Source organism: Salvia hispanica, chromosome 3, assembly GCF_023119035.1.
Source record: "Salvia hispanica cultivar TCC Black 2014 chromosome 3, UniMelb_Shisp_WGS_1.0, whole genome shotgun sequence".
NCBI lineage: Eukaryota > Viridiplantae > Streptophyta > Magnoliopsida > Lamiales > Lamiaceae > Salvia > Salvia hispanica.
Genome location: NC_062967.1, coordinates 21,851,309 through 21,868,777, shown reverse-complemented (window position 1 = coordinate 21,868,777; position 17,469 = coordinate 21,851,309). Strand labels below are relative to the sequence as shown.

Sequence of the window (17,469 nt, the reverse complement as noted above, 5' to 3'; positions counted from 1 at the left end):
AGGGCAGTGGCTAAGTACTTTAGTGATGTTCCGCAGTATCGGGACTTCACAATACGTACTTGGGTGTACGTTTTAGGATTCATCTTTTGTAAAAAGTCCTTTCGAGGCAGACTCTTTTATCCCTTTGACGATGTACTGATCTGATGGTTTTTATGGAAAATCAGTTATCTTGGAAAAGTTGTGTTCGCTTCTATGATTCAGCTGTTATGTTTTGCCCTCAAAATTTTGATAGTACTTAACGAGTAACTGCGCCAACAATTAGGATGCCTCCAAGGAGAGCTGATGGGCCACGAGGCCGAGGACGTGGGAGAGGCCGAGGTCGAGGCCGAAGAGAACTCCCTATCTTGGAGGAGGAAGTACAAGGAGATTGGTATGAAGTAACACCACCCCCATCACCTGTTCCACCGCCTTCACCACCCCCACCACCACCCCAGCCACAGGACCGTAGGGTCGAAGAGATGTTTCTGAGACAGAATCCTCCAGTGTTCAACGGGTTAGGAGACCCAACTGTTGCTGAAACTTGGATACGCGCACTGGAGCGCATATTCAACTTTCTGCACTGCACAGGCCGAGAGCGTCTATCTTGCGTGACCTTTCAACTGATTGGACCTGCTGACTTCTGGTGGGAAGCAAGGAAGAAGACCATGACTCCGGAGCAGCTCAGGGAGATGACTTGGGAGGAATTTAAAGCTGAGGTCTATGGCAAGTACATCCCTAAGAGCTACCGGAAGAAGAAGGAGGTAGAATTCTACCATCTGAAACAAGGACGGATGTCAGTGACTGATTATGATTGTATGTTCTGTGAGATGGCTCGGTACGCACCAGATCAGGTGGACACCGACCAAAAGATGGCCGAGAAATTCTGTACCGGTCTGAGGTACGAGATAAGGATGACTCTGGCCAGTCATGAAGGACTGTCCTACACTGAAGCTCTAGGACGAGCATTGGACATTGAGGCAGCTATGCCGGGAGAGAAAACCGGGTCAGCTGTGAATCATGCTCCACCCCCAGCTCAGTCCCAAGCATTCAGGGACAAGAGGAAATGGGAAGGACCGCAGGCCCAATCTGAGCCTAAGCGGGGAGGATATGGACCGAGCAAGCCACAAGGTGGCGGATATCAAACTACCCCTGGATCATTCAAGGGGAATACCCCAAAGTCCAACTTATGCCCCAAATGCAACAGACTGCACAGCGGCATTTGCAAGTCAGGGACTGATGGTTGCTTCAACTGCGGGAAGACTGGGCACTTTGCCAAATACTGCCCAAACAAGACTTCAGGGACGGGAGCAAAATCTCACCCGTCAGCTCAGCGCCCTCAACTGCGCGCAATGAATGTTCAACCTGGAGCAAATCCACAGCAGGTGCCAAAGAATCAGCAGCAGAGGCCAAAACTCCCATCACAGGCTCGAGCTTATGCAATGAGGCAGAAGCAGCCAGAGGTGAACCAGGGAAACTTGACAGGCATGGGTAAGATCTTCAATACCCCTGTTATGCTTCTGTTTGATACCGGTGCTTCGCATTCGTTTATCTCTGCAAATTGCGTGACTACTTTGAAACTCGCTACTAAGGAGTCAGAACATAGAATGGAAGTAGTTTCCCCAGTAGGAGGATGTATAGAGATTTCTCGTACTTGCTCGAACTTAGAGATCACTCTGGGCGAACTTAAGATTGTAGCAAACAACTTGAGTGTTATGATCATGTGGGATGTGACTTTTGAGCCTTTTTACTATTATCTTTGACTGATTGTGAATCAGTCAATAAATCAAGCTTTTTGTTTTGTACAATTTACCTTTTGCATCATATATGTATAAAAGAATTAAAAATAATAAATTATGATATTTTAAGATATGCTTAATATTCATCCAACTCAACTATACCTTTTTTGTTGATTTATCAATGACTATCCGACCACACCATTATATATTTATTTTTATTAATTTTTTTATAATAATATTATAACATGAAATATTATACATTGCATAATAAAAATTGATAAAAAACACAATATATGATAGACTAAAGTTGTATAAAATAAGCAAATAAACAACATAAATTACAGTAATTGAAATATGAAATACATAATTGGTGCTCAAAACATAAGATGAAAATTAGTAATAGTAATTTTGAGAATCGGAGAATATGTTACTCTCATCACCATTCAAGTGAACAACAAAGAAGACTACAACCAAAGAAGAAGGATTATATGAGAGAAAAAGATGATATTTTTTATGATAAAAAAATATAGCAAATGCGGTCTCTACTTATAGAGGATGAAAAATTGTAAATTTTGGTATAATTTTTATAATTACTTAATATAGTAGATAAAAGATATATAACTTTTTTTTAAAAAAATTTATAAACCAATGAGATTGTGTCATTTGATTTATTTATTGACCATTGGTTTATGGAGTAGTATCTTATTAATCACCACAATAAAACTCATTCAAGTTTTGTATGTGTATTATGCAATGTATAATGGTGTTTTATTCAATGACAATCTATCAAGTCATGCATCTTACATAAATTTATATAATACATTCTAAAAGATGTATACAATATACTCAAAAAAATTCATGAATCTGAGCGGGAAAATAAAAATTCTTACAACTTCACATTTATATATGTATGAATATAGATATAGATGTACAGATTACATCGGCCCTTGGTTTATCATTTTTCAATAAAATATGGATATTTAGTTGATATAATTGATAAGTATATTTTAACAATATACATTTAAAGTGATTATTTATATTTTTAATCTTTCCACGTAAAGAAATGTCCATAATAGTATAATATTTTAGAATTACATTTAAAGTGATAATTATAATTTTAAGCTTTTGTTTTGTACAATGGACAATTTAATTTTTGCATCATATATGTATAAAAGAACCCAAATAATAAATTATTATATTTTAAGATATGCTCAATATTCAACCAACTCAACTATACTTTTTTTTTTATGATTGATTTATCTGTGATTATCCAACCACACAATTATATACTTATTTTTATAATAATATTATTAGATGAAATATTTATTATTGCATACTAAAAATTGATAAAAAAAACACAACAAATGATAGACTAAAGTTGTATAAAATAAACAAATAAACAATATAAATTACAGTAATTGAAATATAAAATTGAAAAATACACAATTGGTGCTCAAAATATAAGATGGAAATTAGTAATAGTAGTAATTTTGAGAATCATATAATATATTACTCTCACCACCATTCATAGTAAAAACAAAGAAGACTACAACCAAAGAAGAGGGATTATATGAGAAGAAAAGATGATATTTTTCTCTGATAAAATAAATATAGCAAATGCGGTCTATATTTATAGAGGATGAAAATTTGAAAATTTTGGTATAATTTATATAATTACTTAATATAATAGATAAAAGATATATAATTTTTTTTAAAAAAATATTTATCAACCTATGAGATTATGCCATTTGGTACATTGATTTATTGATTGATAATCACATCAATAACACTCATTCATGTTTTGTATGTGCATTATACAAAGTATAATGGTGCTTTATCCATATGATGCATATTCCAAAAAATTTCTCTATTCTCAATACATTCTCATATTCCCAATTCACACTGTAGAGGCTATAACGGCTATTCCTATTCCAATATCATAAATTGCTAATTCAACTTTTCCTTTCATTTGTGCAAAGAAAGAATCGTACAACATATTGATATATGGATTATATAAAATTTTGTTATCAATTTGGAAGAAAATATTTTCTTATGTCATTAATCAATAGTGTATTTTTATCTCATATTTTAAAAAACCATACAAAGATTGACTCATAGTATACATTTGCACTTTATTAAGATTTTGTGTGCAAAATTTCTTAGAGAAGCTATATAATTTATGTAACTTTTGGACTTTTTTATTATCTTTGATTGAGTTTAAATCAATCAATGGGAAATTTACTTTTTGCATCATATATGCATAAGAGAACCTAAAATAATAAATTATAATATTTTAAGATATGCTCAATATTCAACAAACTCAACTATAATTTTTTTGTAATTTATTAGTGACTATCCAACCACACCATTATATATTTATTTTTGTTAAATTTTATAATAAAAAATTACATGATAAATTTATTATTGCACACTAAAAATTGATAAAAAGCACGATAAATGATAGACTAAAATTGTTTAAAATAAACAACATAACTTACAGTAATTGAAATATGAAATTGAAAATACACAATTGGTGCTAAAAAAGATGAAAATTAGTAATAATAATTTTGGAGCATATTAATAATCTATAGTTTTTGGAAGTATACATGGAGTATATTAATATTCTATAGGTTTTGGAAGTATATATTAAATTACAACTAAATTTATCACTAATTAATATTACTAACATTAAAAGATACGATGAGATGGTATCTTTATTTATTTCAACTTTTCAAGTACATAATAAAATACTATAAATTAATGCCATCATTCTTGTAAATTTAATAAGAGGAAATAATATAGTACTCCATTTTATTATATAGATATATAAGGAAAATAATCCTAAAAGTGACTAATAGACGTGTAGTATATGTGCAATAACATTATGCTTCAACTTGTGTTTCACATCTGTATGTATAATTGTTTCTGAGTGAAAACAAAGAAAAGTGATTGATAAACGTAGAATTTTATAAACTACACGTATATACACATAATGCATGCCGTATTACTTTTTAAATTAGTTTTTATAATAGTCAAAAAGGATAATGCATGCTAGATTACTTTTTAAATTAGTTCGAAGTTTGTTTGGATTTTATTTACTAATTTGTTACCTATAATTTATAATTGCATTATACAATGATATCGTATTATTTTACCTTTGCTGAGATTCCTATAATTGTTAATATGTTGTGCTTTAATCTATGCAATAAAATATGAGTACATGCAATATGGTTATTATAATTTGTTTTAGATAATAGGATTTATTTGTCGATATTTAATGTTTAATATATATCTGCATTTTTTTTGTTTTCTGTTGATGATAAATGTATTTGTTAAACTGATATTATGTTATTGGTGTTTGTATATTATGATTTGCATATCTATTGAAGCTAGGTTTCTGCTTTTGATTTTTATTCTTAGATCGTTATATTGTACTCCCTTCGTCCCACTTAAGATGACATGTTTTCCTTTTTAGTTTGTCCCAACTAAGATGACACATTTCCTTTTTTGGAAATTTTCTCTCTCCAATTAATACACCCAACCACTTTTTCTCACCCCTATTAAAATATTTATCTTTCTTTCTCTCTCTATTTTAATACTCGCACCCATCTTTTCTCTCTCCAATTAAACACATTAACCAACAACTCATAAAATCCCGTGCCGGCTAAGGAATGTGTCATCTTAGCCGGGACGGAGCGAGTAGTGTTTATTTATTTCTTTCGTTAATGTGCAAAGTTGTGAATCATGGTTTTAATTCTATGAGGAATTATTAATAGGGTAATATAACTTGAAAGATGTGTTATTGCTAAAGTATTTTGTTTGATTTTAGTATAAGTTGATTATTGCCTTTATAGATTGGTAGGTTAAAAGGATTTGAATTCTTTGTAGTGTATTTAAGAAAATAATTAATGAAGAGTTAAAATTGTATTGATTTAGTGGCCGAGGGAGAATGGATAAGGAAATACAATATTACCTCTAAATTTTCACAATTATTACTCATAAGATTTACTTTCATTTGCACTTGGGTTGTTAAATAATATATTAAGATTATACGCAATAATGAAGTGCATCTCATATTTTTAATAGGGATAATTTAGATTTTTTTTTGATCGAAAACCAAGCATAATTATAGGGATATACATAAATATTTAAAATTGTATTCAATATTTTATACATATGCATTCTCCGTTGACAACTCAGTAACTAATTACAATTGTAATTAAATGAATACGTAATTAACTACGAATGTCGTCAGCTGCGCCACGCGCTGGGGAATGCACTAACACTTTAGATTCTCTTAATTATTGTACTCTGTTTGTACAAACTAAGTTGGTACATAATTTTTTGGTATGAAATCTTAAAATAATCTTCTTAGTCTTAACTAGAGAGAGTATGTTTTTCTTATAAATTTATAAGAAAATAAGTATTCTTAAATATTGTATTCTTAAATATTGTACTCTCTTTGTCCCAATTAAGTTGGTACAAAACTTTTGGGCACAAAGTGTGTTAAATAATTTCCTTTATTCATATCTCGCACGAATTATATGATTTACTACGAATTTTCTGAGGCAGGGGATATACTAGTCTTATGGAAAATCTCTAGTGTATTTCAATGTTATTAGTAGTAGTAGTACATGTTTTAAGCCCATAGTAGTGTATAAGTCCAAAATTAAACAGCCCAAATCGTCGAACAATAAGGCCTATCTAATTCACATTTTACCAGATTTGGTATAGCCCATAGTAGTGTGTAAGCCCAAAATTAATCAGCCCAATGCATAAAAATAATTATAAAAAATAGAGAGTAAATAAAATTGAATAAGAAATCCCAAGTTTTGGATAAAGAAATTTCTGCAGATATCCAGAGGGATAGAGCTCTTCAGAATTCGAAAATGGCTTCAATTTCTTCGACTTTAGCTATTCCTGTCTGCAATTCTTCAATTATTTCCTCCAGACCGCAAGTTTCGTTCTACTGTTCGAACCCCTCGAAGTTTATGGCGTTGAAGCCTTCTCGAATCACTTCTTCGCGAGTTATGGCTGCTCCTGAAGTCTTGGAATCCAGTGCCGCTGCCGAGGTTGTCTTCTACAGACTTTGAAATTTATTGTCAATTTGTTTTCGTTTTTTGTGAAATGCTTTGTTTTTCGTGGGTGTTAGGATGAGGCTCCTTCGGCTTCAGCATTGAGCGTGGGTGCAGATTCGGATAAGGTATTCTCATGTCCTCTTTGTAGCTTTACTAATACAGTCTCTTATTATTCGATTTAGAGATGAAAAGTAGCATTTTATATTTGTCATTTCGTCAATTGGTTGCTGTTGATTTTTTTTTTTTTTTTTTTTTGCCTTCTGTAGATGTAACAGTTTTGTTTCCTTGATATGAATGTGAAATCTCGAGATTGATCGGTGTTATCCGTGGTTAATGCTGATATGTCTCGTTTGATTAGATGTTTCAGATATCGCATGCTGCTTTTCTCTCTAGTTAATTTTCAGACTTTTCATATGGTTTCTTTAATTTAAGGACTAGTTTGTGAAATGAAGAAATCTTCTTAAGCTGCTTCTATTTGGCTTAGTGGATGGGGATAAGTTTTTTTATCTGCTGGTTGTGAAATTTTGCCATTTAAAAGAACGGTAGGACTGAAAGTAAGTTGTTTCTGGATTTTCACGTGGTTCAAGTCTTTCAACACTGATTAAAAATGAACCCGGGGCAGGAGAAGTTGTGAAAATAGTGGAAGAAGCAGGTTATTGTAGTATTTCTGAAGTTTGACACTTTTACTTTGAGTTGTATTCTTTCTTTGAATCAGTTTATGTATTTCAGGTTTAATTTTGACATTATAGTAATTTTTATTAAGACTCTAGTCATGGTAATAGTGAATCAATGGTAAACACGGTTAGAGTAATAAATATAAGAGAGACAAGGAGATGAAGTGTTGGAAGGAGATTTAAAAACTGGATATTTATCGGTGCATGGATGAAAATTATGATTGAGAAGATACCTACTCTGAATTAAGTATAAGACACTTTCTGAAGGATAAATTTCTACAATGTATTGGGTCGTTCGTTGTTTATGTGATAAGTGGAGGAGTTGGATTCATATGTGCATGCACATGGTCAGATACAGGGTTTTGGTGAATAGCTGAATCTTTCTTCAAGCATTTTATGGGACTGAGGCTATTTAATCACTCGGTTAGATACTTCAAAAGGCTGGAAAAGCCACATACAAGTTGCTAAGCCTTGATACCATTTCCTTTCTCCTGCAACTCCAGTATATATTCTCTTAAGACATGAAGCTGACTTAATTGTTTGGACGAAAGAATCAGGGTAGTTATTTCATACTTGAGTAGGTTTCCATCCTTACGCGTACACTTGATTTTGGATACTTTTGACAAGACTTCTTCTGCTTGCTACCTATAAGCTAGATGGTGCTGATTTTTACATATGTTTCTGTTGAAAGTAAACTACTACTATAATATAAACAATTTAAATTGTATTGATACTAAAAATAAGCCATCATTAGGCACATATTGTATTAACTTGCAAATTCTTCAGGTTATAAACATAAATATCTGCTCCTTCATGAAATTATGGTGATAAGTCAAAACTCAACCTTCTGGTTCAAGTACTCTTATCAGTGGCTCTCCATCTTGAAATATTTAGACCACATTGGATATTGTAGACATGGTATACTATATTTCTCCTCACGTTTAGCAGAAATTTGATGTGCTCTTATCTTGTTAGATATAGGGATTAATTTATAAGATTATCCTTATATCGTATGAGTTGCTTCTGACAAATAAGAATAAGTTTAAATGCTAACTCTTCCATTTCCATTCGAAATATTGGAAAATTAAACACAAAAAGTGGTCCTGTCTATGTTATCAGTCAATATAATTTAACTTCTTGATAGAGGCACATCTTCTTAGAATCTAACCAATGTACCCTGTGTATTAACACCTCTGCAGTTATGCATAACTATAGATTTCTAGTTTTTCAATAAAATCATTCTCCATAAAGGAGATATAAGCCAAAGTAGTAATGATTACTCTGGCACAATATAGTCTATATCTCACGTGAAGGTTTGGATTCTAATCCTTCGAATTCATTTATGATGATCCCTTTTTCACATTAGGGATCTGTTCTTGGGTCTGAAGATTCGGGGGATTGATGCACTGACAATATTCCTCTTTTAGTGTGAGAACATTCAGTGGTCAGTTTTAGATGTATAACTATGATTTCAGAGACCCCTAAAAACATGTAATACATTGAAACCATCCCTTGTAAACTGATAGTGATTAAGTCAATGGATCACCAAGATTCTTTTGTGAAGGAAACAGCAAGCATGAAAGTGACTTTTAATATCACAAAAATTGAAGAAACACCTACTAATTCCATGTTATTGACCTGCCTAAATAATTATACCGTATTACAATCTTATTTTTCTTTCCCTAACTAATAACATCCTTGCAATAAAAATATGGCTCATATGGAGTCTTATTCAAACTAAATAACTGAAAATTTCTTAAAAATAAAATATGATGCTTCCAATAACTGATCTGCTGTCCTCCCTTTTCTCTTATTCACAGCCTTCTTTGCCTGATGATAAACTGTATCAAATACTGCATAGCTTATGTCCTTTATTGCATTCTCGTATTTCCCCAACCAACATGCGATACTCAACTGGGGAACTTTACCTGTTCAGGTTGAGGTTTGGTGGCCCCCAACTGGTCAAGTACTAAGAGGGTATTTTTGTGTCAGGTTGCCCCTAAGCAGAAGATTAGAATCAAACTGAGATCATACTGGGTGCCCCTGATCGAAGACTCCTGCAAGCAGATAATGGAAGCTGCAAGGACAACCAATGCAAAGACCATGGGTCCAGTGCCTCTACCCACGAAGAGAAGAGTGTACTGTGTTCTGAAATCTCCTCATGTGCACAAAGACGCGAGGTTTCATTTTGAAATTAGAACTCATCAACGACTCATTGACATCCTTTACCCAACTGCACAAACAATTGACTCGTTGATGCAGCTCGACTTGCCTGCGGGCGTTGACGTGGAGGTTAAGCTCTAGATATGGTGGTGATGTGAAATGAAATGTGATTTCTTTGTAGACATGATATTTATTGCCTTTGTAAGTCTGAAGCTGAATTCTGGCAGACAAAACGCTGCATTTTGTTGTGTGATAGTTGAAATCTATGGCATCTCTTTATTATTAGTAGTATATAATGTTCAACCAATAATTTAGATTCTGCCTTTGGTTGTGACATACTCATTTTGCCATTTGAAACTCTTTCATGTTAAGAAAGTAGAATCTGGATTGAATAAGTTGCTTGTAGTCTTGTAACCACCGGATTAATAGATGAGTGAACTACATAAACGGTACCTGATCTTTCACTTTCGCACATAAATAGTTCCTGATTTTTATTTTATATCGTTTTTGGTACCTATTAATCACATTTTTGGTACCTGATGCAATTTTCACCCCAAAACACCCTCTAAACAAATTCTTTTTTACATTTGTGTCATAAGGGTATTTTGGGCATTGACAAAACTAGTACCAAAAGTGATATTACAATACATTCTCTCATTCTTTTCACTCTTTATATTATTATTATTAATCAATATTAATATTATTATTTTGATATTATAAATTTATAATTAATTTATTTTTTAATATCATTTAAATATATTTAATTATAATTATAGTTATAATTAAATTTAATTATTATAATAATATTATTGTTATAATAGTAAAAACTAGTAGTAATTAATAAATAATAATAATTATTTTATATTAAATTAATAACTAATCAATATAGTCTTAATCAAAATTTAAAATTGTGAATTGTATTCATAATGATAAAGAGTTGATTTATATTATGAATGCAATTAAATGTATGTATAAAACACTAAAAAGGAAAAAGAAAAAGAAGAGACAAGAAAAAAGAGGAAACATAAACTAAGGAAAAAAAAAAAGAAAGAAGAAAGGAAGATAAAATACTAAAAAGAAAGAAGAATAAACTAAAGAAGAAAAAAAGAAATAAGAAAGGAAGAAAAAAAAATCACATATTTGGTTCTATTTAATTTAAATTTCCGAAAAAATCCTTCATAACAAAAAAATCACATATTTAGTACCCAGAGTTATTTTTGTCATGAGGAACTAAAAACGATATAAAATAAAGATTAGATACTATTTATGTGCGAAAATGAAAGATCAAGTAACGTTTATGTAGTTCACTCTTAATAGATTATATTAGGGGGTATCAATTAATGATCCAAGTTTAGTTACCACCTCAGGACTTAGGGACCCACACATAAATATTATGGCTGTAAAATAACGCAAAATGAAAGTGATTTCGAGGAATTATGCTTCAACATCATTAAATTAAACAATGTAATGGTGACAAATTCGTATTGGCTTCTCAACAATTTCAATGGTCACCTCTTCTTCTATTCTACCTCTAGTGGGTGAAAGTGACAGTGATGTTTACTCAAAAGGCCATCCGCAAATGTCACATTCCCATCGGTCACGGTAGATTTGGATCACAAATCGGAAAAGTAAATTTTGGATTACATGGATCACAAATCGGAAAAGTAAATTTTGGATTGAGTAATGATAAACAACCAAATTTTGTACAACCAAAACAAGATTATATTAGGAACTTCGATGTGTTAATTAAATATTAAAATAATAAATATAAATAGTTAACAAATTAAAACACTTTATTAGTTTTTGGTCTCATTTTCAATTTCTTATTTTTATATTTGAATTATTTCTCTATTATTTTTCAAATTTGAATTAAAATATGCATTAATTATATTTTATGATTCAAAAAAATTTAAAAAATTATACATAGATACCATAATATTATGCGTGATCCCTATACTATAAATATGTCTAACTTTTTAATTAATTGTATAAATAAATTACATTTTTTCTCAAATAAATCAATTTTTGGTTGTACAAAATTTGGTTGCATAGCTTTATTGTTTTGGATTAATGGTATTCAATTTTAACGCAATCTTTTAATTTGTGGATTACAAATTATACTTATTTGGTACTCCATTAAGACGGTGTTTAGAGTTGGCAAGACTAAATGTCATGATTAAACATGTATCATGTTTGGTTCATAAGATTGACCCCCTTAACTTAATCCTAGATGGATAGTTTCATGATAATTAATCATAGCCTCCCCCTCCAACTAAAATAATCCTAAATGGATAGTCTCATGATTATTAGTGATGACAACCGAACGTCACCATAATGTATAAAATAAAAAAATTTCGTGTCAACCTTTCTCCAATCCAGAATGAGAAAAGTGGATGAGATACATTTAATGCGACGAATTAAATGGTGGGATGTGGTGAAATTAAACCTTTTTCTCAGTGCTAGATTAGAGTCTCATCAAATTAAATAGTGGGAATAATCACAGCAAAAGACATTAAGCATTTTATGACGAAGGAAGAGGTGATTTTGATTTTTGAGGTTAAGAAAAGACATGGAAAGTGGGCCCCGACAGAGAATCTGAGCAAGTGGGGAGAGAACTTTGTAAAGGTTTTGAGAGCCAACGCCCAACGGTGAAGGTGCGCCGCATACAATTTCTATGTAGTGGACTGTAGGTTCCACAAACCACAGCCACAAGGTCCAAGAGCATGGGATGGGTGCTTCAGATTTTTTAAAAATTAATTATTAAATATTTTCTATTCCTTTCATCAAAAAGCATATGTACACCTAGATGTGACACAAGATTTAAAGAAATAGATATATTATATACTTAATGAGTGCATAAAAAACGGTACATAACATTTATTTCATTTTATTAGTAGTTAAGAATATGTAATGGAACTAAGATCTTGGGTAAATTTTCTTGAACTATAATATTCTCTCTATTTCAATAGGTTTAGTCGTATTCTTTTTCATTATTATGTTTCAATTTACTTGAGTTATTTTCTATTATGACAAAAAATAAAACATATAATCATCTTACCTAATTCTCTATTTTACTCTAAAGCATCCATAACGCCTGGACCAAAATGGCTCGGACTTGTCTTGCTGAGACGAGAAAGGGAGATACCCATTGCAGAGGTCTCCTCACAGCGAGCAGTTCACTTGGCACAACTGGACTCCACCGACTAAGGGTGAATTTTTTTTTTCCTAACATGGAGAATGAGTGAATACTGGAAAAACATACTTATAGTTGCTTGTATTATAAATTTCTTATTTTTCTTATTGTTAACTAAATTGTGGGAAATAGTAAACAACCCAAGTCTTTCTACATTGTATACTAAACGGACCCATGATTAGAAAAGATTTTTCAATGAGTACTTTGTAGAAGTAAGTTATCAATATTCTCATTGAAGTCAATTGAAGTCACTTCATATCTTACAAGATTGATGACGTGAGCGTGATATAGCACTGAATGGATCACGTTGAGATAAGGACTTATTGTTGGTTAAATCAAGTACAAACTCTATGTGATTATTTATTTCTTTATCTATATAAGTAACATTGAGATTACATTGTTGTTGATTATATGCTACTTTGACTTGTCAATATGTGTTGGTTTTCACAATGCAATATTCACATTATTTTGAGTAGTGTGATGAATATACGAGGAGGCTAGTATTCTTACTTTACAGAATCATATCTCGACTTTGTCAAAGTTGATATTGTTCTCAAAGATGTTCTGATTAAGTATTTATTGTATAGAAACTTAGCTAATTGAGATTTATTCCAGTATAATAAATAAAGTCAATCAGAACATTTAATACTTTTTGTAAAAATAAATTAATTATATTGAACTAGTAGGAAACTCAAATAACATTAAAAAAAATCAAGATTATGAAATGATAAATCAATATTAATCACCGTGATAGTGACACTTATTAATATTCCTTAAGTACTTAAATTAAATTGAAAAATACCAACAACATACTACATTAGGTGAGCGGATTTTTTTTATAATCAATAATTACAAGCAATTTCAAACTTCATAAATTTTTCGAATAGTTTTAAAAATATGGGGACCCATCAAAATTTAACCAAGGCTTATTATATTTCCTGCAATTTGCCCAACTTTCTATAGCCATGTAGAACTGAGAAGTCTCTTTTTTGAACTAATCAAACCTGTTTAAGACAAAATTAGTTCTAAATACGACCTAAGCCAATTATTTGTCATAATCAGTTACTCCCTCCATCCATAATTAAATATTTCATATTTGATCGACACATATTTTAAGAAATTATTTAACTTTATAAAATCGAGTGAATTACATCAAAACTCCCTAACGTTTTCATTTGTGACACTGCAGGTCCCTAAAAAAAAAATAGCGCCAGAAGACCTTAACGTTAAATATAATCACGAATCATGTTTTTTAGGACCAAAATACCCTCAGGCTCTAAAACGGCATTTTTGTCACTCAATTATATTGTTGACATGTGATTTCTGCTACATTTTTGTTAGCTACTTCTTATGTAATTTTCTAATAAGTTCTGGTACTTCATACGTAATTAAAATTTTGCCATTATTTATACTTTCTATATTATTTTATAATATACATATTTATCATTATCTGCATTAATTAATATGAAAATAATAAAACGAAACCATTTTTCCTTAAAACATTAAAGCTTTGGTCGGCTGTAATTGTTACTAAAATCCAGATTATATTTTTATGATTATTCAAATTTATATAGACTGATTAATTGAAAGGCAGAAGGGGACAAAACCTTTAGTCATGTGGTCGATCGGTGAGGATAATTTCAAGATAAATTAATATGTTATGTTATATGATATAAAATATTTGTAAAAAGATAAAAATATTGAGGAAGTGTTTGCGGGGTCCGATGTTGAATCTATACCAGCATCACGTCTTCATTCCAACCAATCATTAGAAAGATGATATATTCACTTTAGAATTGAACTTGAGATAAGTTTCATGACTTAGAACTAAAAAATCTTCAAATTAATTTCTCATTCCAAAAGTCAATTTGATGTTGTGGATTAATATATTGTTATAATTCAGTAGGAATTCAGTAATCAAGTTGATGCTGAATCAAGAATTTTGTTTAACAAATTTATAATTTAGGTAAAGAAGATTATGGTCCATGAGAAAATATTTCATGGTCTCGACGCACCAAGTTGGTAATATGATTTTGTGTGGTCAACTAATTGATTTTTGAGAAGTGCTATCAATACAATAACCACGTGTATTATGGAAACTACATACACCTAATATAATATATGGAAGATATACTAAAATGATAATTTATTTTTTATTTTATAAAAATCTATAGAAGTAGTGAAAAAAATGTGCTAATTTGAACTTTTTTAGTATATTGATTAATTAATCTTAATTTTTAATAACATATAAAAAGTTAATGAAAAATATTAAAGGTGGGAGTAAACTTTAATTTTATTTTTTACTGAAAAATAAATTTAAAATGCATCAAAATATTTAGTTAAATAAATAAAAGTATAAAAATGCAAAAAGTATTTTAGATGCATTTAGTTTCAATATTATATATAATTACACTTCTTAGCATATTTATAAATTAATTCTAATATTTAATATTTCAATAGAATACTATAAAAAATTAAAAATAATAAAATAAAATTTATGTGCATAAAAAATTTTAATAAAAGAAATAAGGGCAAATAAATTAAGGAAATGTTCCATATATTAGGTGTATTTTGTTTCCATATTATACATGGTTATTAATTACAGTTGGGAAAAACTATTAGTTGGTCACACCAAGTCATATTGCCAACTTGATATGCCAAGACCATGGAATATTTTCTCTATGATCAAGATATAAAATTTTAGTAATAGATAATTCGATCGATGGAATATTTCCTCTATGGTCAAGATATAAAATTTTGGTAATAGATAATCTGATCGATGAGTAGAAAAGAAATTGATTTTTTAATAATAACAATTCCATAGTATACATCATACTTACCTTATATGTGAGGCAACAATGTCATCATAGGACAGTTCAACACGTTATATATGTCATCACAGTTAAAATGACAATCATATCATCATGGAGTGTAATATGATGTCACCGTAGTTAAAACGATAACCTAGACAAGCAATCTGTGATGAATAGGCAAACAACTCGGCATATGACTCCAAATAATGTGATACGAAATTAAAGTACCATAGTTAAAATGACAATATATGCAAGCAATCTATGATATGTATGCAAACAACTTGTCATATGGTTCGAAACAATTTACGATACGATATTAGAGATAATCCAGCAATATGCTGAATAGAGGCAGGACTAAAATTGAACCGAGTTTGGGGTTGGACAGAGAGACAAGGCATCTGAATCATCTGTATTAATTTTTATATAACTCTGTTGAACAAAGCATCACCATTTTCTAATTTAAATGTCTCCCTCCCTATCTACAAATTCACTCCTCCCAATCCCTTCCATGTCCACAAATTTCGCTGCACCACCCTCCCTTCTCCAGCACCCCTTCCCCTTCCTCCACTCCCCTTCCCCCATGCCACCAACATGCCTCCACTCCTCCACAACCCAAACCCCTTCCCCCAAATTCGACGACGACCTCCTCTTCCCCGATTACCTCAAATTCCCCCACCTCACTAGTACTCTCCCCGATGTCGATACCAATCCAGCCCCGGATTTGTGGCTGCGGATAGAGGACGAGGCCAGGGCCATCATCGCTCAAGAGCCCATCTTGTCAAACTACTACTCCACCTTAATCCTATCCCATGACTCCATGGCCAGCGCTCTTGCCAATCACATCTCCATCAAATTGAGCGACCCCACCCTCCCCGTCGCCACTCTCTACGATCTCTTCTCCGGGGTTTTGAGAGATGATCACGACATCCTGCCCGCGGTCTGCTACGATTTGCTGGCGGTGAAGGAGAGAGACCCCGCCTGCATCGCCTACGTCCACTGCTTCTTAAACTTCAAGGGCTTCCTAGCCTGCCAAGCTCACAGGGTCGCCCACAACCTCTGGATGAAGGGCCGGAAAATCCTGGCGCTGTTGATTCAGAGCAGAGTGTCGGAGGTTTTCGCGGTGGATATCCACCCGGGGGCGAGGATCGGGCGGGGGATACTGCTGGATCACGCGACCGGGGTGGTGATAGGGGAGACGGCGGTGATCGGGGATGATGTGTCGATACTGCATAACGTGACGCTGGGAGGGACCGGGAAGGCGTGCGGGGACCGGCACCCCAAGATTGGGGATGGGGTGCTGATTGGGGCGGGGACTTGTGTGCTTGGCAATGTGAGGATTGAGGACGGGGCTAAGATTGGGGCGGGCTCGGTGGTGCTGAAGCGGGTGCCGGCGAGGACGACGGCGGTGGGGAATCCGGCGAGGTTGATTGGTGGGAAGGAGAATCCGATTAAGATGGATAAGATGCCGAGTTTCACTATGGATCAGACGTCGCATATTTCTGACTGGTCGGATTATGTGATTTAGTTTGTAATAGTGTGTGTGTCTGTGTTGTTTGGGTTTGGGAGGGTTTTGGGGTTTTATGCTTGTAAGAGAAAGCCTAAGTTTTCCTATTGGCGTAGATGCAATTCTTGAATCCTTTGTTGTGAATGTGAATGTGAAGTTAAGTGGCTCTGTTTTTGTGACTTTTGTTTTCATGCTCTATCAATTTGTGATCCAAACACATATTGGGAGGGGTATTTTGACAGGCCATGATCAAGTCTTTCTTGTAAATGTAGCAGCAAAGTTGAAATGAGAAAGAAAGATAGCCAGTTGACAAATGTCATCCCTGAGCA

The 17,469-nt window shown here is 32.5% G+C and overlaps 2 protein-coding genes across 2 annotated transcripts; both read left to right on the top strand.

Moving 5' to 3' along the window:
- Positions 1–6,539: 6,539 nt before the first annotated feature.
- Positions 6,540–9,921, top strand: LOC125212544 (30S ribosomal protein S10, chloroplastic-like). The gene is made up of 3 exons (XM_048112747.1): positions 6,540–6,787; positions 6,868–6,918; positions 9,460–9,921. The coding sequence occupies exons 1-3, from the start codon at positions 6,605–6,607 to the stop codon at positions 9,769–9,771; spliced, it is 546 nt and encodes a 181-aa protein (XP_047968704.1). The 5' UTR covers positions 6,540–6,604; the 3' UTR covers positions 9,772–9,921.
- Positions 9,922–16,084: 6,163 nt separating this feature from the next.
- On the top strand, positions 16,085–17,319 carry LOC125212543 (serine acetyltransferase 1, chloroplastic-like). Its single transcript, XM_048112746.1, has one exon. The coding sequence runs from the start codon at positions 16,100–16,102 to the stop codon at positions 17,159–17,161; it is 1,062 nt and encodes a 353-aa protein (XP_047968703.1). The 5' UTR covers positions 16,085–16,099; the 3' UTR covers positions 17,162–17,319.
- Positions 17,320–17,469: the final 150 nt, after the last annotated feature.